The sequence below is a fragment of the Bolinopsis microptera genome, chromosome 1, assembly GCF_026151205.1.
Source record: "Bolinopsis microptera isolate Bmic1 chromosome 1, MBARI_Bmic_1.0, whole genome shotgun sequence".
NCBI lineage: Eukaryota > Metazoa > Ctenophora > Tentaculata > Lobata > Bolinopsidae > Bolinopsis > Bolinopsis microptera.
This window is the reverse complement of record NC_087072.1, coordinates 10,570,241-10,595,452: the sequence shown is the minus strand read 5'-3', so window position 1 is coordinate 10,595,452 and position 25,212 is coordinate 10,570,241. Positions and strand designations below refer to the sequence as shown.

General features: G+C 39.3%; 2 protein-coding genes across 31 annotated transcripts in view; one reads left to right on the top strand and one right to left on the bottom strand.

Annotated features, from left to right (window-relative positions):
• The window catches only part of LOC134811502 (putative leucine-rich repeat-containing protein DDB_G0290503), a 109,558-nt gene that overhangs the window by 35,879 nt on the left and 48,467 nt on the right, over positions 1 to 25,212 (bottom strand). For all 30 annotated transcript variants that reach the window (XM_063818480.1, XM_063818516.1, XM_063818418.1 and 27 more), the window contains 11 exons: positions 22,909 to 22,971; positions 12,616 to 12,708; positions 11,356 to 11,547; positions 10,970 to 11,098; positions 10,479 to 10,619; positions 10,172 to 10,366; positions 9,911 to 10,047; positions 8,455 to 8,641; positions 7,398 to 7,514; positions 7,032 to 7,169; positions 6,491 to 6,895 (listed from right to left, as the gene is read on the bottom strand). In XM_063818480.1, coding sequence (XP_063674550.1) covers positions 6,491 to 6,895; positions 7,032 to 7,169; positions 7,398 to 7,514; positions 8,455 to 8,641; positions 9,911 to 10,047; positions 10,172 to 10,366; positions 10,479 to 10,619; positions 10,970 to 11,098; positions 11,356 to 11,547; positions 12,616 to 12,708; positions 22,909 to 22,971 — 1,797 coding nt within the window. The remainder of the gene's footprint in view (positions 1 to 6,490; positions 6,896 to 7,031; positions 7,170 to 7,397; positions 7,515 to 8,454; positions 8,642 to 9,910; positions 10,048 to 10,171; positions 10,367 to 10,478; positions 10,620 to 10,969; positions 11,099 to 11,355; positions 11,548 to 12,615; positions 12,709 to 22,908; positions 22,972 to 25,212) is intronic.
• LOC134811639 (uncharacterized) lies at positions 904 to 6,387 on the top strand. The gene is made up of 7 exons (XM_063818659.1): positions 904 to 1,043; positions 1,375 to 1,565; positions 1,741 to 1,845; positions 4,876 to 5,038; positions 5,240 to 5,634; positions 5,789 to 5,870; positions 5,969 to 6,387. Exons 1-7 carry the CDS (start codon positions 942 to 944, stop codon positions 6,224 to 6,226), a joined length of 1,296 nt encoding a protein of 431 aa, XP_063674729.1. The 5' UTR covers positions 904 to 941; the 3' UTR covers positions 6,227 to 6,387.

The following is a 25,212-nucleotide window of genomic DNA, read 5'->3' as shown; positions in this document are numbered from 1 at the left end:
AAATTGATCGTGCGTGGTTTAACCGCGGCTAAATTCTTGTTATGAGCGATGTTCCTACTTCCTTGTATAATTGGGCACTTACTCCCTTCCCTGATTCATTTATTTGCAGTTTTTATCTTCCCCGATTGTTTTCTTTGCACTGATTCTCTCTTTCGTTAGTTTTAACGAACTTTTAGTAGCATCGTTTAATTATTTATAGGTTTAATAGGTTTTATAGGTTTAATAGTTTTTAAACTAATTACAACACTACAAATCTATTACATTTATTGAGTATTATGGAACGCGATGGAAATATTTTAAGCGGGTAATATCCTGTCCAAACCATGGATACATAACCTGAAGACTTTTTGTAACTTAACACATCCAGGTTGTGCATTTATTGCAATTTTTATTGCAATTTTTATGGCCGTATGGACGTATTGACCCGCTAATTTGATAACATTGTTTGCCTATAATTCGATACAGATTTACTGGCTTAAGTTATATATGTTCTTTGTTTTAAGCCCGTTCGAGCCATCATGCATCATTGCAAAGTTGCGTGATTTTGTCACAGTGAGTGTGTATTTGATATTTGCTCTTCACTCGATCTAATAAGAGTGTTAGCGTTACTGTTACTCTTACGTATTTGCCAGCTAATCTTATAGTTTCAATTTATGGTGACGTGTCAGTATTTTTATCTTATATTATCAACAAGAGAAACGCCATTGTTGGACGTGAGGAGAGTGCGAGGACTCCTCAAACTACATTAAATTCTGTAACGTCCTCAATAAATTTAATAGATTTGTAGTGTTGTGATTAGTGTTTTAATGTTGTAATTATACCTTGATATAGCGAATCCTACATTCTTCAACATTCCGAGATCTATTAATTGACAATTCGACTTATTAGACCCAAATATCCAAAATATAACAATTACTAGCGATTTTAGTGGTTTATGAATTATGACGGGGTTTATCCGCTACGGACGCAGAATATCTTTCTTGCTAGTATTCGGGTTCATATGTTTTTATCTTGGGTCTTCTCAAGTTAACATACCATTTACGGTAAGTGTCAATAAAATATCGTATGTGTAGTTGTACTTCAGTTATATTACCAAGAAGATTTTTAAAAATGTTGTAAAATTGAAAAATCTCAATTTTGCTTTCAAATTAACTGACTTGTATAACTGCATTTCTGGTGGCTATATTTTTGAGTTATCATATCGAGTACAATGTACACATAGCTTATAATATATAAAATCTGGTTAATATAATGTAACAATTTAGAAAAATTAACATCCCCTGTTGAGCCCGCTATGGCATTGCTAGCTTGATGTTTTTAGAAAAATATTTGCGTGGATGAATCCAAATATGTATTATCGATATTGAATCCCAGAACGTCTCTGTTATACAAGAGAGGAATGATAATGAGGAACCTGACCCTTCTTCCAAGATAGCCTGTGCTAAAATATTGTCTGGTACCAAACAAAATCCAAGCGACCCAAAGCTTGAAACTTCCCTTGTATCTCTACAGCTACCACAAGCTGAGGAAAATATTAAAACTGACCAATTGTGTCCTAACACAGAGTGAGATATTTTGATATGTTAACCTTCATGTAGGTTTCTAGCAGCTCTGTTTTCAATATCAAATTGAAATCATCTCAGACAATAAGTTTATTTTTTAATATCACAATCATGAATCATTTGTTAATAACAACGCTTGGGATCTAATATAAATACACCGAAAAAATGTTTTATTCAGAGAATTCGCGGAAGAAAACGAACGAAAGTTGGATTGGATACAGTCACAATGTAACAACACTGTCAGATCTAAACTTTCTGAAATCTTGGAGATGTTTTACTTTCCGTAAGTACATCTAACTATAACTTACAACAGAAATATTAAATATACTAGTGTAACCCGTGCCTACGGCCGGGACTTCACTATCGCAGTTGAATTGCAAAAGTATAAACAGTGCAAAAGTTAAAATTGTGCAAATGTATAAACTCGCTCAGTTGAAACTGACCGCATGAGAGTAAATTTAATTCTGTGCGCCCATCACCGTAATACGTATCCAATAGTAATACTTAATAAGCTCCACGGCCAAATTACCTAATTATGTACAAAGCAGTAGTTAGAGCAAGGGTCGACCGAGTCCTCGGCCTCGGCCTCGGTTTTACCGAGGAATGGCGATTTTTCCTCGGCCTCGGCCTCGGCCTCGGTCAGGAGGACAATTCCTCGGTTCGCCTCGGCCTCGGTCAAAAATAGATTCGAAATTCCTCGGCCTCGGCGAAATTTGACGATTTTACCGAGGATTTGACCGAGGATTTTTGTTGAAATTTTGGGAATTTTTCTACAGACTTACAGAGGTTAATGTAAACGAATTTGTAAAATTGAAAATAAAACGACCAATTGACCAGGACACAAAACTAAAAATATCATAGTCTAAGATTCATCGTCTGATGAAATGACAATATCTGAGCACTCTGAATCAGAATAATCTTCTGTGCACAGCTCAGAAGGGGGACAGTCCTCTTTATTTGGGGCTTCAAATTCATTTGGACAGGGGCCGAAGTCGTCCCCAAATGTTCCGATGTTCTTTTTGAGAAACAAGCACCCCTCAAAGTTTGTTGGCTTAAGGCTGAGGCGATTTAACTTCAGGATGTGCCCTGCTGTAGAAAACAATCTCTCTGGTGCTGCTGAGCTCGCCGGTGCAGATAGATATTTCCTTGAACACTCAGCAAGGTTCGGATAGCTCTGCTTATTAGCTTTCCAGTAAACTAATGGTTGAAATGATAAATCAACTCGAGAGTCTTTTAAGTATCTGTTAGCTTCCCTCCTTATCTTCTCACTATTTTCTTCGAATTCATCGTCTTCTTCAGACTGTGAGGTACAGCTATCCAGGATTGCTGCCCATGTTGAGCCAGAAGACTGTACTATTGAAGGGTCATCAGAATTAATAGAAACATCAGTTACCGAAACTTGTGGTGGTGAAGACGCTTCTGATAGAATATTTCAAATTTCACTGTCAATTACTCAGATCCTGCCTGGGCATGCCCACTCCTGACTCTTGGCGAACTTGCCCCTTCATAATGATTGTAACGTGTGTACACAGTATAGTACACAGTACAATCTGATTAGGTACAGTGCGCTTTTCCTAATAAACAATGCCCTTTTTCCCAACAATTTTTCTGCCAAAATTCCTCGGCCTCGGCCTCGGCCTCGGTCAAAATTTGCACTCCTCGGCCTCGGCCTCGGCCTCGGTCAAAAAAAAGAAACCTCGGTTGTCCTCGGCCTCGGTCTTAACTAACTGTATTTTCCTCGGCCTCGGCCTCGGTCGAAAATCCTGCCCTCGGTCGACCCCTGAGTTAGAGGAGCTGTAAATGGAGAGAGAGAGAGAGAGTGAGAGAGAGTGTGAGAGAGGGACAAAAAGTGAGTCACTTTAATATCACATTTGCATTACAAAACCATCAATTAAACCACTGAACACCAGCCGATTTATAAAGAAATTGCACATTGGCTTCGTCAGAGTTTTGTCAAAACTATACCGGAAAAACCAGTCCCATAACTCTTACCGTTTTCTTGATTAAACCGTTAGGAAATTACCCACACAAACACCCACAGATTATTGGGATTATTAGTATAGATAGGGAAAGTTGACTAACATTAGCGGATTTTATTTGGTCAGATATGACGTGGACGCTGAAGAAAGTATAGTAAGTTTTACCTGTACTCTGTACCTGTACTCTGTACCTGTACTCTGTACCTGTACTCTGTACCTGTACTCTGTACCGGTACTCTGTACCTGTACTCTAGTGTAATGTGTAGGCTGGTCGCAGCGATTTTTAAGCAGTTTTTAGTAGTCATGTTTTAGTTAGGATATTGCAGTTAAGTGAAGAAAAACCGTTAGGATTAGTGTAGATTTAGAGTAGTTAGGTTTAGAGATTTGTGTAAAGTAGGGCACGTGATAGTCGGGCGTGTAGGTTTTGTTATAGTTTTATGGCTGGGCCGAGCCGCGCGGTACCACGTGGGTGACCACGTGGTATCACGTGGCGCGGGTCGATAACGCAGTTCTGGACACGTTGGAGTCAATTCTGGAAAAGCTTTTTAGGTGACGTGTTTAACTTTCAATCAAAGTGTTAACCGCTGATCTGGAACGAACCGGCGTGGCCCGTATTGCCACAGTTTATAGTTGTTAATTGTTGTTAATTAACCGTATATTTCATCTTCGAACGTTATTAATCGATTCAACTGTTTCCCTTGTTCAACACTAGCGTAGGAACGAATTGTACCACATTATACCGTTCAAATTAAAGTTGCCTCACCTATTTCCGTGTGGGGTAAATTAGTAAGCTTACGATACTCGAAGATCGTGTTTCAGTCAATTCAGAGTAAGTGCAAGTTCTAAGAGTTTAGTGTTTCTACTAGCGTTCGTAACGAGTTTATATTTCCCATTTGATTCATATTCTCGATATTAACACCTTAGTATCCCTTTCTGTTAATTCCGTGTACGGTACTAGAATATCGTATTTGTTATATTAACGTAGAGTTCAATACTTAGATATTGTGAGTTATTGCGGTTGTCAGTCGCTAAGAACGACTGAGTGAGTAGTGTATATTGTGAGTACACCTTTGTGAGCAGGCACTGTAGACCATCGGTACGCCTCGGGAGGACTGGTCTGGTGCCATCTTATTTTACACTAACTCTGTACCTGTACTCTGTACTCTGTACCTGTACTCTGTACCTGTACTCTGTACCTGTACTCTGTACCTGTACTCTGTACCTGTACTCTGTACACTGTAGAGGTATATTATATAACTCTATAACTCTGAGATTGTCTTGTACATTCAATCTATTTAGTTTTCCATTTTCGATTTCGACTTTCAATTTTTCAGCAAATCTTTGTTGGGATGGTGTCCAGTGTACAAGGCAGCGTCCTCAAGCGTGTTCGCACATTTCTGCAGCGACTATTTTGATGACGAAACATGTCAGGACAGGCATGTTAAAGAGTGGAACTTCGAAGGAGGCTTCAGAAAAAACGACGACTTTACAGAAAAGGTTAGTAGATACGGACGATTTTTAAATGGTATGAGTGTTTACCATAGAAATTTAAAAGACATATTATCATTATCTATGACATACTTGATTCCGGAAATCGAAAATATCGGAAGAATCCCAAAATTTCGTATCATAATCATGTAAATATGACTTCATAAATTAATAGATGTAATTATTTTAATAACACTGATTTCTCTTAAGGATCCTCCGCCTAAAGACGAGAAACGATTTTTGGTGGTTCGAGATCCATTCAGAAGATTACTCTCCCTTTACAGAAACAAAGTGGAGCTGTTAAGCCACCCAGCTTTATTTATGAGAACAACTTTCGTAGACTTCATGATACATTATCGGCCAATAAAATGGATTACTCGCTCTGTTATATATAATGATAAAAAGAAGGTGCCAGCTTGGGCGGCAATAAACTATGCAGCATCGATGACAGAGGGCAAAAATGAGAAGAAACCAGAAGAAGACAACCCATATTTATGTCCACCATATCCCACATTTAAGGAAATTGTGGATGCAACGATAGCCGGTTGGGGCAACAATCACGTTATCCCAGCTAGTCAGAGATGTGGCCCATGTGGTTCAACTCAGTAAGCAACATAATTTGATGATATATGGAACTTGTGGAGAATATATCATGAAAAACTATATCGCTACCAACAATGATAGTTTTTCTAAGTTTTCTTTAGCGTCTCACTTATGCCCGAAAGCTAGTGACAGTGTTGATACAATTAAACATTTCAGATACGATTTTCTGCTTAAAGCGGAAACATTTGATTGTGATCTGAAAAATATGTTCAACCTAACCGGCAACCTCAGACTCGTCGTAAGTAAACAAAAGAAACCAAACTAATTTAATTCAGGCGTAGGCCATTTCCCATGTTACAATTATTTTGAGACAAATTTACCTAATAATCTCTCCAGACGAACAGTGAGAGATGGATGACAAACCAGACCCCTGCCCTGAATATGACGATGTTCTACAGCTACTACTCCACCCTGTCAACGGAACAGTTGGACGGCCTGCTCTACTTATACGAGGACGACTGTTTGCTCTTCCAGTACCCATGTGCAGAGCACGTGGAAAATATCAAAAAATTTAAAACATTAAATCCAAATCATAAGCATGAGTATAAAAACACTTGGTTGGGAATAATTGGTGATCCGGACATTATTAGCTGAATTAATGAATTATATAATTTCATTGCTCTTGTCTGCATCTAAGACTGCGGAAATTTACGGTGTTTCATATTTATTGTGTTTATTTTTATTGTTTTTGTCAAATTTTGTTTGTTTTTAAGTTTACGCGAAATATTTTGATTTTTATAATTTTTCAAACTCTCTAAGTTAGTCTTACTTATTCTCTAATTGCTAAGTGATTTCCTTGTAAGATTTGTTAGACAAATTGTAAGATAGTTACTAGAAAAATATAAGCAAGCTGTGTACCTGTGATTTCTCAGACTGTTCGTTGAGTTTCTCCTCCAGGTCGTTTATCTGTTCCTCCTTACTTTGGAGAAGTGCATCAGGGGAGCTGTGAGAAGCAGCCTCGTCTCTCAACGACGCTAACTTATCCTCCAGAACCTTCACTTTATCCCGACTCATTTTGGCCTCTTGCTGATTCAGCTCCAGGTCGTGCTGGAGCTTGTTCTTCAGATCCTCAAGCTCTTTTGTTGTTAATGACTGCTTCTCGAAGTCCCCCTTGATCGTCTCGCAAAGCGTAACCAGCTCGATGTTTTGGGTCTCTAGTTTCTGGTTAGCGAGGATGTGTTTTTCTTTCTCCAGCTTTACTGCTGCCATGTCCTGCTCCTTGGCCAAGGCAGCTCGTTCTAATCTGCTCTCCAAATGAGACACCTGAAAAGGGGCAGATGTAGTCATTGTTAGTTATAGTAAAATATGCTCCGTAATATCAAATATGCGTCCTTGATATTTGCAGTAAGTTTCCAACGACTAGATACTAAAACTTTCCTGGTGTTTAGGTGAAACTTACCCCCTCTCGCAGCATCTTAATCTCGTTCTCCCTTCTCAACAGAGTAGCATTTGTAGTCGACAGATTCACTTCGAGGTTGTCAATCTGTTTGCGATACTCTGCCTGCATCGCTAACATCTTCTCCTGTGTCTCTTGTACCTTCATTCACAAAGTTAGGTTTTAAGCATGCTCAATTAAGTGGTCAATTAGGAAGTGCGCTTGCTGATTTAAATTTCGAAAACAAGTTCAGGGTTTTAGCGGCAAAAAAACGAATAAAACAAATTAACATTAAGAAAGTAAGATTTCTAAAAACGTGTCATAATCGTAGGACATAGATACAGCTAGATTAATACCCGAATCCAACGAAGACGGGAAAGAAATACAAACCTGTTTGATTAGAATACTATCACTAGCGCCCTCGGGAAGTTGAGCTTGAAGTGTTTTGATGGTCGAGTGCGCTGTGGCAAGTGAGCTTTCCAACATTGATATCTCGCTGGACAGTTTCTGAAGACACGTGTCCAGTTTAATATTGAATGAAATCTAAAGATTTTCTGTCGAAGTATATTTACGTAATATTGATATTCAAAGCAAATTGTTAATTTCATGTCTTTTACATGACAGCGTTATAACTGCGCTATTGAATGACCTTCGCATCATCAGTCAGTGATGTTCTCCTGGAACAATATAGGAAGGAGAGAAAGACTGGCAGACAGAGACACAGTATAGTTGCAGCAAGAGCTTCCAACATGGTTACAAAGCTTGCCTGGACGCAGTTCGCTCTGCCATTCGAGATTAAAGGTTCAAATATGGAAGAAAAACGAAGAAAAACGAAGATAGGCCGAGAATTATGATACAAAGATCATACCCCATGCCACTACATCATATACATTACATTACATAAGAGATCTACTCAATAAAAGAAATGGTGGTCATAAGTGTACGATGTACTTGGGGTGAGTCACCACCAACCCAACTATGACATAAACACTACACGAGGAAATATTCGTTTAACGACCAGTTATCAACGCATAGAAACATATAGCATGAATCTTTGCTGAATCAGAACGAAACCAAACCGCTTTTATTTGCCGAGCTGAAATTTTTTGGAATGTAGAGACAAATATCTTCATTCTGATGTTTGCAGCCAACAGCTGCAAATTGTGCAAATTTCTGTGCGATTGATTTTTAGGACATCTGAACTCTTGAGATTAAGGGAGAAAGAGAGAGTGGGATATCATATTCACGTTTTCTGGTAATTGGTAGATCTATGATTTATAAGTTCGATTCCAGAACGATACCGTTGGTCTCAGATATAATATATCCTACTTCAGCGAAATATCTTACAATCTTTCATATTTTTGCGAAACATAATTGATTAATTTGCATACAGTGATTGATATCTCCTTAACCACATGTATTAAGTAGGGGTAAATGATCAACTCACGTTTTTGACAGATTTATGCCTGGCATCAGCCTGATCTACGGTAGCTTGTGATCTGATCTCGTTTGATCTATTGCTCCTGCCCGCCAGTTTGTGCTCAGAATCGTTCAGCCTTGTCTCCAGGAGAATAGCCTGGTCTCTCTTTAGCTGCAGCTGATCTCTCATGTCCTTATACTCCATCTTAATTGACCTGGAAACCCCGAAATTTAATAAGAGATACGAGAGATATACTTATAACATAATTACACTAAAAGTGATGCTTGATGTCCGAAGTTCAGATCGTATGATATGACATGACACTCTTTGGTATTGCGACAGAGATCACATGGCATCGTGACAGGTCGACACGACGCTTCAACCATGCACTTGAGCTCTGGATCAGATCAGATAACGAAACTCAGTTAACTGACCTTATGATCACGTCCCAACACGTCACAACCCTATTCAGCTACCGAATATAAATACACCTGCTCAGTTTTCAACTCATCATTGTTTCCATCATGTCTTGCAATACAAACAACAACCTTTGTTTACTACCTACCTGCTGTCCTATCCCTTTTGAAGAGCTATTCTTCCCCACTTCCTGCCACTCAACCAACTGCACTGCCAGCAACTCTTCGACTCCTCTATCACCTATATGTCATGTTATGCTCCACTATCCAATGGATATCGACCTTAACACATCCATACCACTTCCTGATGTCGACGAAAGTCTCGAAGTTCCAGACCTAGACGTGGACAGTGGGATTCTCTCAGAAGTACTCAATCTCCCTGACACACCTATCAACATTCTCTTGTTGGATCACCATGAACGACCCTACGTTATGGATACAGCTTTTCTGAACGTATCTCTGTCAGACTCTTTCGCAGAGCTAGCCATATCAGAAACAACCTCCACTCGACCTTCTACTGAACCTATCACAGCTTCTGAACATACCACAGTTTCTGAACCTATCACAGCTTCTGAACCTATCACAGCTTCTGAACCTATCACAGCTTCTGAACCTATCACAGCTTCTGAACCTATCACAGCTTCTGAACCTATCACAGCTTCTGAACCTATCACAGATTCTAAGCCTATCACAGCTTCTGAACTATGCCTACCGTCTTCTGGACCCCTACGCTCTGCACGATCCCGTCCCGGAAGATTCAGGAACCGGACCTCGGAGCAGAAGTCCCACCTAGATCAACTACTTGGCCAGAAACGAGTAAGATTTGCGTCTGGATCAGACAGGAACGTTCTTGCTCAGAAGCTTGGTTTGCCTGCTACGGAAATCTTTAAACTGGTCGGTGGCAACAGACGCGAAGGAAACCGTGATGTCCACTCCTCTTTATAATCAATAATAAATGTTACATTAATTATTTAACATATAAATTTACATATGACTGTGTTATATTTCGAATTATAGTAATCCCTGTGGAATAACATTTAATTCGAAATTATTACGATCAGACATACCTGTTTTCCTCTTCAGTTAGGGCCAGCTTGTTGTTCAAATGTCTCAACTCCAAACTTAAGGCAGCAGGATAAGTCGAAAACTCGTTATCTACCTCAGTCAACTTCAGTTCAACTATTGAAGCTTTCAAATCTTCAACCTAAAAATGTTTTATAACATTATTTACTACCTATCTATAATTGAGAGCTTATCCAAAAAGATAATGTCTTACAAAATGAGACAGCAAAGCTTACATTATGGAATTCTTTGAACTCATGAATTACCTTCGACAGGGCTTCTATCTTATTGTTCTCCAGTCCTTGGAGATCTCTAGAATATATCTTCTCGAGGTTCTCGAGCAATTGATCGAGTGACATGGTCTCTTTGACGATGAAACCAATTGTTTCAAGGTTTTGCATGAAAAGCAAGTATTTCTGCTGCTGTTCTTCACTCATTTGGTTACCTGAACTTTGAATGCTCTGGGGGATATTTAGTGTTAAATATGTCACTGTGAAATAAGCTCATTTGTCAGTGCACAAAGAAATTAATGAAATGTTATTAAGGGCGAAGTTTCTAAGAACAATATTATACCGAGTTAAGAAGAGCCCTAAGATTTTTCATGAGAGAGTTCAGTTCGTCCCCTTGCTCCTTGATCTTCGTCACGATGGCAGAGTGAACCTCTGCAAAAGCTCCATCTGTAAACTCGACACTCTTCACGGCAGCCATGGATCCCTGCAACAGTAAAACGTTTTAGTCATCTAGTCTGAGTCAGTACATAATTACGGGTCATCGAACATTAGAGCAGTAACACCGGGTCATACGCCTAATGGTATTGTCAAGGCACGTCTAACTAATTCTTAATGAGCCATTTCCAGGTTCATCACTTAGCACATAATTTACTTGTCCCTTGACATCTAGTATAAGCGCCAAAGCGACCAATGATCTTGCTTAAGAAACACATTTTTTTTGACATTCGTTGCCGATTGGATACTTACGATTTGCGTTACTTAATAAATGCCCCTTGCAACCAAGGTAATCAAATCATCTAATAAGCAGGTGAGTAAGGCTTATTATCTGTTTACCTTGGCAACGTTGTCCATTTGAGTTGACAATTTGGTATTTTCAGATTTGGTCGAGCTTAGATCCCCCTCAAGGTGTACAATCTTCTCCAAAAGGACTCGCTTCTCTTGATCGTCCGAAATCTCTTTTATCTGTAAGAGAACATTTTCCATAAAATATTGACTACTTAGGCTGTAGGCAGCACAGCTACCTCCGTCCAGGGAATAAAGAACAGAGCTTAAGCTTGAACAAAGGAATCCAAAATGTTAAATAACGTTTAAATCTGTGATTTGAAAGTGAAACGGCGATCTTGGGGCAAAGATCTTGGGATATAATTAACTCTCAACTGGCTCATAACCTTTTTGTCACCCACAGAAACAAAGAAGTTAAAAGATTAAGTAGTACCCACCTCCTGCTCAAGCCTGGAGACAAGCTGCTTAAACTCCAGAGCTTGTTTCTCTCGTTCCTGAAGCTGGACCTCCAGCTTAGCAACCTCTGCCCGGAGAGACTTGGTAACATTCCGGTACTCGGTCTCCTGCTTCTCCAGCTGCTCCGCTAGTCGGCTCTTCTCTTCGAACACGTTCGTGGAACCGTCCAATTTCTGGGACAGTTCACCGTTAGAAAACTATTAAATGTGGTTGATTTTTCCACAAACGTATACCTTATCGGACCTTATTTGGACGGACATTACTCGAACGCTGGAGGCCCTAGCGTTCATCTTAATGTCCGTTCAAATAAAGTCCGTTCAATTAATGTCCGTCCAAGTTGAAGTCCGTTGAAATTTTTTCAAAAATTTTTCCATTTCGAAATTTTTACCCAGAATATGACAACTATGAAAACTTTATTGTGCCTTTAAGTTAACGACGGAAAGGTTCTCCTTGGTCTGCCGGAGGCACAGAAAACTCTACTAGTATATGATGTTTTCAAGGGTCACTTGGCGGAAAAAGTCAACGAAATCATGGCACTCAACAACATAGTTCATGAGCTAGTCCCCGCCAAAATGACAAACTTGTTCCAGTCTCTAGATATTACGGTAAATCGCGTTGCCAAGGACATTGTCCGACGTTTTTATAGTTCATATTACTGAGGGGAGGTAATGAAACAGTGCTAAGAAAGCTCCACGTGATGTTAAGGTTAACCTAAAGTTGTCATGTCTAAGATAAAACCACTTCACGCCGAATGGCTTGTAAAAATTAACACTGAAATGCAGGAACGGGGTAGTTTGATAAAAAAAGGTTTCCACAAAGCTAGAAATCACTGATGCTTGTTTAAGCATGGACTATTTCGTGCACGAAAACCCATTTAATGAAGATGATATGTGATATTAGACACTGATCATGTACACATATTTTAACATTTTTACTGCTTAATGACTGCTATTCTTACTTACTGTATAAAAGATGGATTAAAAAATCATTTGCTGAAATTAAAAAAACGTCAAAAATTGAAAAAAATTCGGATTTTTGATGGTTTTGAATGCCTTCGAGCGTTCATATTAATGTCCGTTCACAATTATATCCGTTCATGTAATGTCCGTCCAAATAAGGTCCGATAAGGTACCCTATTAAATTATTCATCGTCTAAAGATTCTAATTTTAATCATCATTAGATACTGCACAACAAAGGTACATTAAAGCATGTAGGTACTCGATATTTGCTAAAGTTATACCTTGTTTAGGTCCTTGATCTGATCGTACAACTTATGCAGTTCATCGTCTTTTGATTTAGATTCTGTTATCATTGTCTGATTCAAATCTTTACCCTGAAATTTTAATTTTCATAATCGATAAAACAAGAATAGTATTTGTATAAGTGCTCTTATTTTTGCTAGTCACACTCTTGAGATGATTCACTAAACTGAATTTACATCAAATTATCTCAAAAAATTAATTATACGGGAGGAAGTTTGGGAATTTGTTTAATCCCTAAATCAGGGTGTTTTTGTGATTCAGTTTACATCCTTCTCAGTCTACTCAACAAAATATTGTCACCAGATCAAACTATAGTGTTACATATATTTGTCATATGATCTGACTGTTATGTCACTAATCATCCTTTCCCGGCCCCGTTAGTCAGGTCTGCGTCACGTGACTACGAGTTATTTACTGGTATCTCTGGATCATCATGACGCTGGGTTAACAATATAGTAATTAGTAACTTTAACTGGTTTTAAGTAAGGAGCCAGCCTAACCCGTACAACTCTGAGTATGATTTTCCTACTTTTTCTAATCAAACTCACGAGCTCGTTTGTTTATAACAATAAAACCTCGGCCATAATTATTTGAACTAATATCATCTTGTTCATCTAGTTGATCCCATGGTGGCTAAGTTTTCGCTACTGTACTGAGTGTATAATTTTCACAGCTGTTTAACCATTTTATGTCAGTGGAGAAAGCTTTCACTTTTGCTGCGTTATGTAATTGTATAAAAGGAATACGGAACTGTAGAATGCTTTAATCACCCTTTCGTAGCGTAAATTGTTTCTGAATATACATTTTCGAAGCGGAATTTCAAAAGATTCCAGAGTTGAGCAGGCAGTGTAACATATCATTACTCGGGCCAGTCTTGATGACACATTACAAAGAACAATGCTACAATGTAGTTAATGCATAATGCATGCACATAAGATATTCAGCTTCAAAATGCTGTCAGTTTGGGCCTCTTACAGTTACACCTTGCCCTTTGTAGGTATTTTGCTCCTCCGTAAATGTGCGATCAGTAGTAATCAAATATTTATAAAGTAACAATAATACCTGATATTATGATATTTTCTGATTTTATCGCTCATTCCAAGCTAAGACAAAATATATCACCGAATAGGGAAACAGAATGGAGAAGAAAACGAACATGACCCCTTTAGCTTTCGTAGTTCCGAGTGCTTTGGTGACTGTTGTTGGAATAATTACCAATCTACTCTCTCTGTCTTACTGCCTGCCTGCCTAGGTCGGTCCAGATGAAATCTGGAACGAGTTTCGTGTCAACGCATGTCTCCATTTATCTCTATCACTCATGAGCAGACGTATCATGTGGGGCTCTAAACCAGTATCTTCTTGAAGGACGTCCGGAAAGGTCTTGTGTGGTCGTCCTCGATACCTTTTGCCGTAAGATGGTTGCCAGAAAAGGAGTTGCTGAGCAGGTTGGTCCTGTAGACGGTAGACATGCCCTGCAAAACGAAGTCTTCGTGTTTTGATGGTATCAGTCACCGATGGGATATTTCCGTAGAGGACGGAGTTAGGTGTGTGGGATTTCCATGAGATACCAAAGACCCTTCGTAGCATTCGTGTGTAAACACCGTCTAGTGCTTTAGTGTCAGCTTTCTTCAAAGTCCATGTTTCTGCGCCATATAAAAGAACAGGCTCGACTGCAGTTCTGAAAATTTTAGTCTTGATCTTTCTAGACATGCCAGATTTCCAGAAAACATCTAGACTTTCAAGTGCTTTCCATGCAAGGCCTTTCCTGACATTGATGTCTTTGCTGGTTGAAGCGATGTAGGATCCTAGATATTTAAAGTCGTGGACTTCTTCGAGAGGGTTGCTGTTAATGAAGACCCTATCATCCGAGTTAACAGGCCGTGGTAGGTTGTAGGACATGTATTTTGTCTTCTCGATGTTGATGAGTAAACCATACCGGGCTGCAATGTCAGAGATACTTTGACAGAGGCGGCTGTTATCGCTGAAGCTGGGTGTGATTGTAGCTAAGTCATCGGCGAAGTCCAAATCTGCTATGTAATCACAACCTACTTTAAGCCCATCGTGTGGACCTATTGCCAGTCTAAGAATGAAGTCCAGGACGATAATGAAGATAAGCGGAGCAAGAACATCGCCCTGGAGAATTCCAAGGTTGGTCAGGAATTCAAGAGTTGTACCTTCAGGGGTCATGATCTTGGCTTTGGTGTTGATGTAAAGGGACATAATGGCTTTGATTATTATCTTAGGGAAGCCATAGGACGCCAGAATGTTAGGAAGATGAGATCTAAAGATGCAATCAAACGCCTTAGAGAAATCAATGAAGGAGATGACGCAGGGGAGCTGGAAGTTGATGACTTCTTCAATTATTCGCCTAAGGGCCAAGATCTGTTCACGAGTGCCCCTTCCAGGACGGAAACCATTCTGGTTGTACCGTAAGCGAGGTTCAATATGAGTTCTGATACGATTGAGAAGCAGCCTGTTGTAGATCTTGGTGGCAACAGGAAGGATGGATATGCCTCTGCTGTTTTCAGGACAGAACCTTTTAGCACCTTTCGGTATAGGGAGAATCGCGGTGACAAGCAGTTCTTCCGGGGCTTTACCAGTGGCAAGTAGACTTCTTAATGCGGTGTTCTTCTTAATGCGGTGTTCTTGTAGTGCAACACTTATCATGTTGGTGTAAATGTGCTGATTCTGTCTTACTACGTTACTCAAAGAAGGTCCAACGATAGAATAAACACGACGGAGACCCTCAACAAGCGACTATTCATTTTTCTGAACTCTTTTGATATTCTTGTGTGTATCTCTCTAATGGGATGGCTGCTGCTTGATTACCTTAGTGAGGGAAAAACAAATAAAGAAATTCGTGAAGTGATTATGAGTGTTTTCATGTTTTTGGTTGGGTGTACAGGTTTCATAACATGCCTACTTTCGATGATACGATCAATAAGCATCATCTGGCCACATCATCAACTGAACAACAACATCATAATTGTAGCATCAATATGTTTCTGTTCGGTTTCTATTATTTTGCAAACTTTGATATTTTTTGTAACAATGACCAATATTACTAGAATTGCTAATTTTATTATCTTAATCGTCATGTTTGTCGTTGTTATTTTTTCCAACGGCCTTTGCATCGCAAAGCTTGCTTCATCACAGATGGTTTCTTGGAAAAGGGATGCGACTATCACAATGGGAATACTATCGATGCTGTTTTGTTTCTTCAACGTTGGATTCTTGGTTATCTACGGAAGACTCCTTTTCAATTGCGGAGATAAGATTCAAAACAGCGGTAACAAGTGTGTTCCAGGGGCATTTGCAATGACATGTTTGTACATTTTACTTCCACTCAATTCAGCCAGTAACCCAATTGTGTACTTCATCAGAAACGCAGAAATGAGAAAATATTTGATTAAAATATGTAGAACAATCCTAGAGCTAGGGTCATGTAGGATCACAGAGTTGAACATGGAGCATAGACAAGAACAGAATGTGACAATTTCTGATGTAACCAGGCCTCAATGAGAAGGACAATGAGGAGAAATGGCTTTTAAATTTGAGGGTCTTGTCTTAATCATTAAATCTGTTTATAGATTGTAAGATTTGAAAATGTTCATTTGATCCCTTTTTATTTAAAACATTAAAGAAAAGGGATAACATATAACACAAAACGGAAATTTTTCCAGTCTGAATTTTAGCCATCTACTATGATATGCAGATAAACGGCTAATTTTATCCATAACTGATCAGGTAGAAACTGTGATATAGAAGACGCGGTAACTGTCACACAAAACAGTCAAACCTCTCTTTATATTACTGGACCTTTAAAGTTCACGGTATAAGTTAATCTATAAGACTATAGAAAACACTCGGTACAGAGAGGGTTCACATGATCCCAATGTCTGTAGCCTTTGAAATAGCATGTTAAACGTCACTTATACCCCATGGTGGCCTGAACTTTTTTAGTAGCGCAGACTGTCTTATGAATATAGATTTTCCAAGTGACATTACAAGAGACTCCAGATTTGGTGTCCAAATCGCTTGAGAGGGAAATTTAGAACAATAGGTCTCGAACCTAAGGTCATTAAATACCACATTCTAACAATTCTAACAATGCTAGTGAATGCATACACACAAGCGAATGAGCGGCACAAGCGAATGAGCTTAAAGAAGTGGCCATTCTGTCTTGTCCTTTGTAGAGATTTTCCTACTCAAACGTAATTCAGTACTTGTGTGATTTATGCTATCAAAATATTGTCAAGTCAATGCTAAGTAAACTGATTATATCACTTCCTCCTAGGGAAGCCAAAAAGATTCCTCCGACATATACTCCAGTAGCAGGGAGGTGTTGAGTGTGCGCTTCGATGTATAGAGTTTTTTGCTATTGAATCGGGTTAAATAGGTCATTGGTAACTCAAATCACCGAGGGGGGAATTTTGTGTCGCTAGTCCCAACCTTGTGGAGCCAAGCCCATATTTCATATCAGGTGCGTATATGGGAAATATGTATCTCAGCTTCTGAAGGTTTTAGAGACTCAAATTTGAGTTTAAAATGACCGCAATACACATGTTTATATTAGTACTATGAAGGTCATGAAAGCCCAAAATGCTTATTTTTGGAAAAAATTCAGAAAAACCGATTTTCACTTGAGCGTGAGTAAAAAAATCTACTCTAGGAATTTAGTGAAAATCGAGTAAGCAGTTCAGTGTCTACAAGATTTCTAAACACAGGGTCCTCTGTTAGGTCATTCTGAATTAGTTGTGGACACAACAAGAAAATTGAGAATAATCTTGTGCGAGGGTAGGGACCCAGATGTCGTTTCTAACCCAAATAAACTTTAAGGAGGCTTCTCATCAGTAGCCGCACCTCCTTACTCGGTTTCTGAACTGGAATTCTATGGGCTTCCAGACGGCCAGACCGAGTATTACCATCCCATCCTTCTAGAGTTCATCACAAGTAGCACCCACCTTGAAGATCTTTGACACCCAGACACACCCCATTGGCGAACAAACTTTGGATATAATCTTACATGCTCCCGAAGGAATCCCTGGTTTATGGTCTTTCTCATCGTCACCAGCACTTTCACTAGGTCACCAGCTCTTTCACTGAAGTCATCAGCCCTTTCACTGAAGTCATCAGATGTGACTCTGATCAACGGTATAGTTGTGGACACAACAAGAAAATTGAGAATAATCTTGTGCGAGGGTAGGGACCCAGATGTCGTTTCTAACCCAAATAAACTTTAAGGAGGCTTCTCATCAGTAGCCGCACCTCCTTACTCGGTTTCTGAACTGGAATTCTATGGGCTTCCAGACGGCCAGACCGAGTATTACCATCCCATCCTTCTAGAGTTCATCACAAGTAGCACCCACCTTGAAGATCTTTGACACCCAGACACACCCCATTGGCGAACAAACTTTGGATATAATCTTACATGCTCCCGAAGGAATCCCTGGTTTATGGTCTTTCTCATCGTCACCAGCACTTTCACTAGGTCACCAGCTCTTTCACTGAAGTCATCAGCCCTTTCACTGAAGTCATCAGATGTGACTCTGATCAACGGTATAGTTGTGGACACAACAAGAAAATTGAGAATAATCTTGTGCGAGGGTAGGGACCCAGATGTCGTTTCTAACCCAAATAAACTTTAAGGAGGCTTCTCATCAGTAGCCGCACCTCCTTACTCGGTTTCTGAACTGGAATTCTATGGGCTTCCAGACGGCCAGACCGAGTATTACCATCCCATCCTTCTAGAGTTCATCACAAGTAGCACCCACCTTGAAGATCTTTGACACCCAGACACACCCCATTGGCGAACAAACTTTGGATATAATCTTACATGCTCCCGAAGGAATCCCTGGTTTATGGTCTTTCTCATCGTCACCAGCACTTTCACTAGGTCACCAGCTCTTTCACTGAAGTCATCAGCCCTTTCACTGAAGTCATCAGATGTGACTCTGATCAACGGTATAGTTGTGGACACAACAAGAAAATTGAGAATAATCTTGTGCGAGGGTAGGGACCCAGATGTCGTTTCTAACCCAAATAAACTTTAAGGAGGCTTCTCATCAGTAGCCGCACCTCCTTACTCGGTTTCTGAACTGGAATTCTATGGGCTTCCAGACGGCCAGACCGAGTATTACCATCCCATCCTTCTAGAGTTCATCACAAGTAGCACCCACCTTGAAGATCTTTGACACCCAGACACACCCCATTGGCGAACAAACTTTGGATATAATCTTACATGCTCCCGAAGGAATCCCTGGTTTATGGTCTTTCTCATCGTCACCAGCACTTTCACTAGGTCACCAGCTCTTTCACTGAAGTCATCAGCCCTTTCACTGAAGTCATCAGATGTGACTCTGATCAACGGTATAGTTGTGGACACAACAAGAAAATTGAGAATAATCTTGTGCGAGGGTAGGGACCCAGATGTCGTTTCTAACCCAAATAAACTTTAAGGAGGCTTCTCATCAGTAGCCGCACCTCCTTACTCGGTTTCTGAACTGGAATTCTATGGGCTTCCAGACGGCCAGACCGAGTATTACCATCCCATCCTTCTAGAGTTCATCACAAGTAGCACCCACCTTGAAGATCTTTGACACCCAGACACACCCCATTGGCGAACAAACTTTGGATATAATCTTACATGCTCCCGAAGGAATCCCTGGTTTATGGTCTTTCTCATCGTCACCAGCACTTTCACTAGGTCACCAGCTCTTTCACTGAAGTCATCAGCCCTTTCACTGAAGTCATCAGATGTGACTCTGATCAACGGTATAGTTGTGGACACAACAAGAAAATTGAGAATAATCTTGTGCGAGGGTAGGGACCCAGATGTCGTTTCTAACCCAAATAAACTTTAAGGAGGCTTCTCATCAGTAGCCGCACCTCCTTACTCGGTTTCTGAACTGGAATTCTATGGGCTTCCAGACGGCCAGACCGAGTATTACCATCCCATCCTTCTAGAGTTCATCACAAGTAGCACCCACCTTGAAGATCTTTGACACCCAGACACACCCCATAATTGATAAAGTAAGCAAATTCTATAAGTAGTTTCAACCCTGTGGAGCCACGCCCATATTTCATATCAGGTGCGTATATGGGAAATATGTATCTCAGCTTCTGAAGGTCTTAGAGACTCAAACTTGAGTTTAAAATGACCGCAATGCACATGTTTATTTTAGTACTATGAAGGTCATGAAAGCCCAAAATGCTTATTTTTGGAAAAAATTTAGAAAAACTGATTTTCACAAGCAAAAAATCTACTCTAGAAGTTAAGTGAAATCGAGTGTGAAGTTCAGTGTCTACAACGTTTCTAAACATAGGATCCTTTGTAAGATCATTCTGAATCAGAATTGATAAGGTATGCAAATTCTATTAGTAGTTTTAACCCTAGGGTGCAAAACTCCTAAATTACCCCCAGGCGCAAATATATGACTTTTCTATCTCGGCTTCTGAACGTTGTAGGGGCCTCTCTTTGAGCTCAAACTAACTACAATGGCCACATTTATATACCGACTATAAAGCAACATAGGGTCTATATAGCTTAGTTTATAGAAATTCATTAAAAACTGTTTTAACCTTCATGCATCATAAAATAGTAATATGATCAAACATGTACTTAATAATGATATCTCGGGCTAAAAAGATATTTGCAGCACAGTAAAACGTTCAACATAAACACATTAGGATAACATTTATGGAGCAGCACATACCACCTAACTTTAATTTTGGTATAACTGCGAAAATACTCAGTTTCAGAAGGCTGCCTTCAGCTCCCTCTCTGGGGCTCTCTCCAGTACTGCTCGGCTATTATGGCTCTAGGTCAACTCTACCCAGCTACCACCATACGTTATAATTTTAGATCTTATAACCTCTGATATGAGTGCTACCTCCGCTGCATCCAACAATTTCCAGCTCATTAAGGAAGAGGGAATTTGTCTGATGGTTGCTAGATAGGGCAAGAAGTAGTCCACTAACCTAAGCTAAGATTGCTAGAAATAGCAGAAGTTGGAGGAACCTTGGTGGTAGCTAAAGAGATAGTAGCCGAAGTAGGTGAAAACAGCTGGAATCGGTGGTATAGTAGCTGGATAGAGGAAGAGGTAGCATTCATATCAGAGGTTGCTAGAAAGATCTAAAATCATAACGCACTGGTGGTAGCTGGGTAGAGACTAGAGATGATGCATGAAGGTTAAAAAAGTTTTTAATGAATTTCTAAAAACTAAGCTGTATAGACCCTAAGTTGCTTTGTGCTTTATAGTCGGTATATAAATGTGGCCATTGTAGTTAGTTTGAGCTCAAAGAGAGGCCCCTACAACGTTCAGAAGCTGAGATAGAAAAGTCATATATTTGCGCCTGCAGGGGTAATTTAGGAGTTTTGCACCCTAGGGTTAAAACTACTAATAGAATTTGCATACCTTATCAATTCTGATTCAGAATGATCTTACAAAGGATCCTATGTTTAGAAACGTTGTAGACACTGAACTTTACACTCGATTTCACTTAACTTCTAGAGTAGATTTTTTGCTTGTGAAAATCAGTTTTTCTGAATTTTTTCCAAAAATAAGCATTTTGGGCTTTCATGACCTTCATAGTACTAATATAAACATGGTCATTGCGGTCATTTTAAACTCAAGTTTGAGTCTCTAAGACCTTCAGAAGCTGAGATACATATTTCCCATATATGCACCTGATATGAAATATGGGCGTGGCTCCACAGGGTTGGGACTAGCGACACAAAATTCCCCCCTCGGTGATTTGAGTTACCAATGACCTATTTAACCCGATTCAATAGCAAAAAACTCTATACATCGAAGTGCACACTCAACACCTCCCTGCTACTGGAGTAATAATGGAAAAGGAAAATACTACCCTGAGCTTTAGCAAAATCATGATACCTTTCTTGGGTCCGAGCGCTTTGGTGACTGTTGTTGGGATAATTACCAATCTACTGTCTCTGTCTTACTACGTTACTCAAAGAAGGTCCAATGATAGAATGAACACGACGGAGACCCTCAACAAGCGACTATTCATTTTTCTGAACTTCTTTGATATTCTTGTGTGTATCTCTCTAATGGGGTGGCTGCTTCTCGATTACCTTGACGAGTACGACACAGACGAGGAAGCTCAATACTTAATGAAACAAGCGTTTGTGGTAACAGTGGAGTGTACTGGGTTTATAACGTGTTTACTTTCGGTGGTAAGAACAATAAGCATCATCTGGCCACATCATCAACTCAACACCCATCTCATAATTGTTGCATCAATAGTTTTCGGATTGGTTACAGTTACTTTGAAAACTTTAGATGTTGTGGACAAGACATTGAGAAATACTACGGATTCTGTAAAATTCTTTTTCTTACTCATCATGTTTGTTATCGTAATTTTCTGCAACGCCCTGTGCATCGCAAAACTTGTTTTCTCACAAATGGCCTCCTGGAAGAAGGATGCAACAATAACTATGGAAATACTATCAATCTTGTATTGTATCTGCAACATAGGATTTTTGGTCATCTGCTGTTTCCGCTTCTTCGATAACAAGTGCGACTTCACGGTTCATTACTGTCTTCACCCTGCATTTGAAATAACGTGCTTGTACATTTTACTTCCTCTTAACTCAGCATGCAATCCAATTGTATACTTTATCAGAAACGCAGAAATGAGAAAATATCTGATTAAAATAGGCGGGAGAATCCTACGGTTATTTAAGTTCACAGAATTGAACTTGGAGGATCGACAAGGACAAAACGTAACAATTTCTGATGAAACCAGGCCACAAGGAGAAGGAAAATGAGAGGAATTGGAGAGAAATTGTTCAAAGAGAAAAATAAGAGGAATGGAACAAGCGATCAAATTGAGATGACAGCGAGGGGTTCAAGAACGATAAGATATGTTCACTAATATGATAATATATAATACCTACGCTGAAGCTTGACAATGTTGTTTTTATTTTAGTTTTACATCGGTGATAGGATCCTCGATTCTATCCATCAATCGATCCACTTCAAGATTCGAAGGGCAATACACATTTGAATATGAAGCTCGAAAGACGACAATAGGTTGTCACTAAGTTTCCTTATTTTACTCAATACTTCGTCGCTTTAATATACACTCGGTGATAAATCAAAACCAAGTTACTATCTTTATTTGGGATAATTTTGATTTGATTCATCCAGGTGCAAGATTTGAAGAATAGTGAACACTCTCATATGCCAATTGCTAAAACCCATAAGTGAACTTATTATATATTCTCTAAAGAAGTTCTGACTTACGCTTCTGATATCTTCGAGTTGAGATTTGAGTCTCTGTTCGGAAGCTTGCAACATTACAACCTCCTGAAATAAAATCTTGATTTAATAAAGTGTTACTCGGAGTCTGTACTATTATATGGTTTCGTTACTCGATATTCAGCTAAATTCATGAGCGTACAATAACATGCTCCACAATGTCGAAAAGAAATGAGCAGTCAAGCTTATATTCATTTTAAATGCATTCAGTCTGCTCACATTCTATTATTATAAGTTTTATATGATCCAAAACTATGCTTTTAGGTAGGTAGGGTATGTACTTAAGTAGGTACAATGTAAAAATTACGCAAGTCGGGGTCAGGATCAAGTTTTCAAATTTCTGGGTGGCATGCAAAAATCTAGACATGCAACCTGTAATTTGACGGTGAAAACAGACCTTAAGCAAGACTAATGCGGCACACAAATCCTAACGCAAATAATTAAAAGCGATAGAAACCCTCGTAGTTTATTATGGTTTAATATGGCATAAGTTTGTATTTTGATAATTATAATTGGTATACCAGGCTTGTTGTCGCGAGACAAAATTATAATTAGGGGAATTATGATTAGTGGAACCGAACTGGGATCGAACATAAGTTACGGGGGGAACAAGATGTGAAGTGTGGTGAGAGCAGAAATGTCATGAGACGAGGTCTACCTCTCTTCCACTGCGAACTATGAAAGTGAAGTTGAAACAGGGACTGTTCGGGAAATAAATTGTGGGGTTAACACCAGACTTGAACCGGACAGCATGTAAAGTATAATATGTACTGTATGACGTGTATGTCTGTATGTTTGTTGGGTGGCATCTTCTTGTTCTTGTGTTGATCGATACGCCTCCATCCGATATGTTAAGATTGATGCAAGTCAAAGAACAGAAACGGGCTAAGACAATACCCTGGGCTATTGTGTAGGGAAGACAAAACAAAATGAACAAATATCAAGTGCTAACAAGTGCTACTTCCATGCTCTTAACATGGAAGATAATATAGAGAATGTTGGCTGAACTTCGCACTAATGCTGTGACAGGCTGTTACAGCCGGCTTCTTTGATATTCATTACAACTACTGTAATCTACGAGTTTTTGTGACAGACGATGTAGCAGTCTTATCACTAATGTAAGTGTAACACATATCTGCTGTAAGTCAATACGTAATCATAAGAAACTATGCGGTTTAAAATCATCGGACTGCTAGTGATACCCGCAATTTCAGTAAAGTCAGTAAATAAGGGATAGGACGGAAAGTGTGAACACCTTGGTGGAATTTTTTTAAAGCAAGGGGAAGGTGGTTTAAGTTGTAGTTGGTTATTGCAGGGGTTATCTAAGGAAATCTTACTCAGGGGCATATTAATGCTACCTAGGGGTATATGAGGGGTCGCAAACTACTTTTCAGTTTTCAGTGCATTTTCTATTTTCTATGTCATCATATTGTGCTGATTGAGCTTACAAAGTTCTGCATAGCGGCTTGAGTCTTTGACCTCTGATTTGAGATCCTCAAGTGGGTTATATTCTGAAACAAGAACTGAACCGCCTTATCAGTATGCTCGTTGACAAACAATACTTCAATTTTGACTAATATACAATATTGAAAGGGTAAAATTGTAAGTTAAATATAAAAGAAAGATTAGATAAGTAGATGCCTTCCGTTTAATGCTAACAATAGGGGTGGGGAAGTTGATTTGCTAATACGTGTTGAAGCCACTGATTAATTGTTAAGGCATTTAAATCTCAATGGGCCAAGTTATCAGGCAGCCGTAAGTGGTACCAACTAGATGGTGCTTTTGGCTAGAGCACAGAGAATCAAGGCCTAGTGACAAGATAACTATGATCGACATTCCAACAGGAGCTGTTAATTTGCCTATCCTTTACACCCTCGTCCCTCATACTGTAATATTTAAATTCTCACAATTTGAGCAAGGATGCGGGATTTCTTTGACCACACGTAATACTTATAGCTGGCTGTAGAATGTTCAATTATCTTTTGTAATTTTTTAGCGACCCGAAGGATTGCAGAACTTTAGATCATGAATCATAATTAAATTCTATTCGATTGAAAGTTTCGATTGTAACAGGGTATTTCGATTCGAAACACCCTGTTACAACATAATATCTTGTCCTTCGTCCATATTTACTGGAATATTTTTTCGGTAATGATAATAATAAATATATCATAGTCATACCATTTTAAAGAAAACTGGTCCCCATTACAGATTTTCTTGTAGATCAAAGCGTCAAATGTCAATCTTAGCGAACTAAAGCATCAGTTACCTTTTCTCTCCAGTATTAGT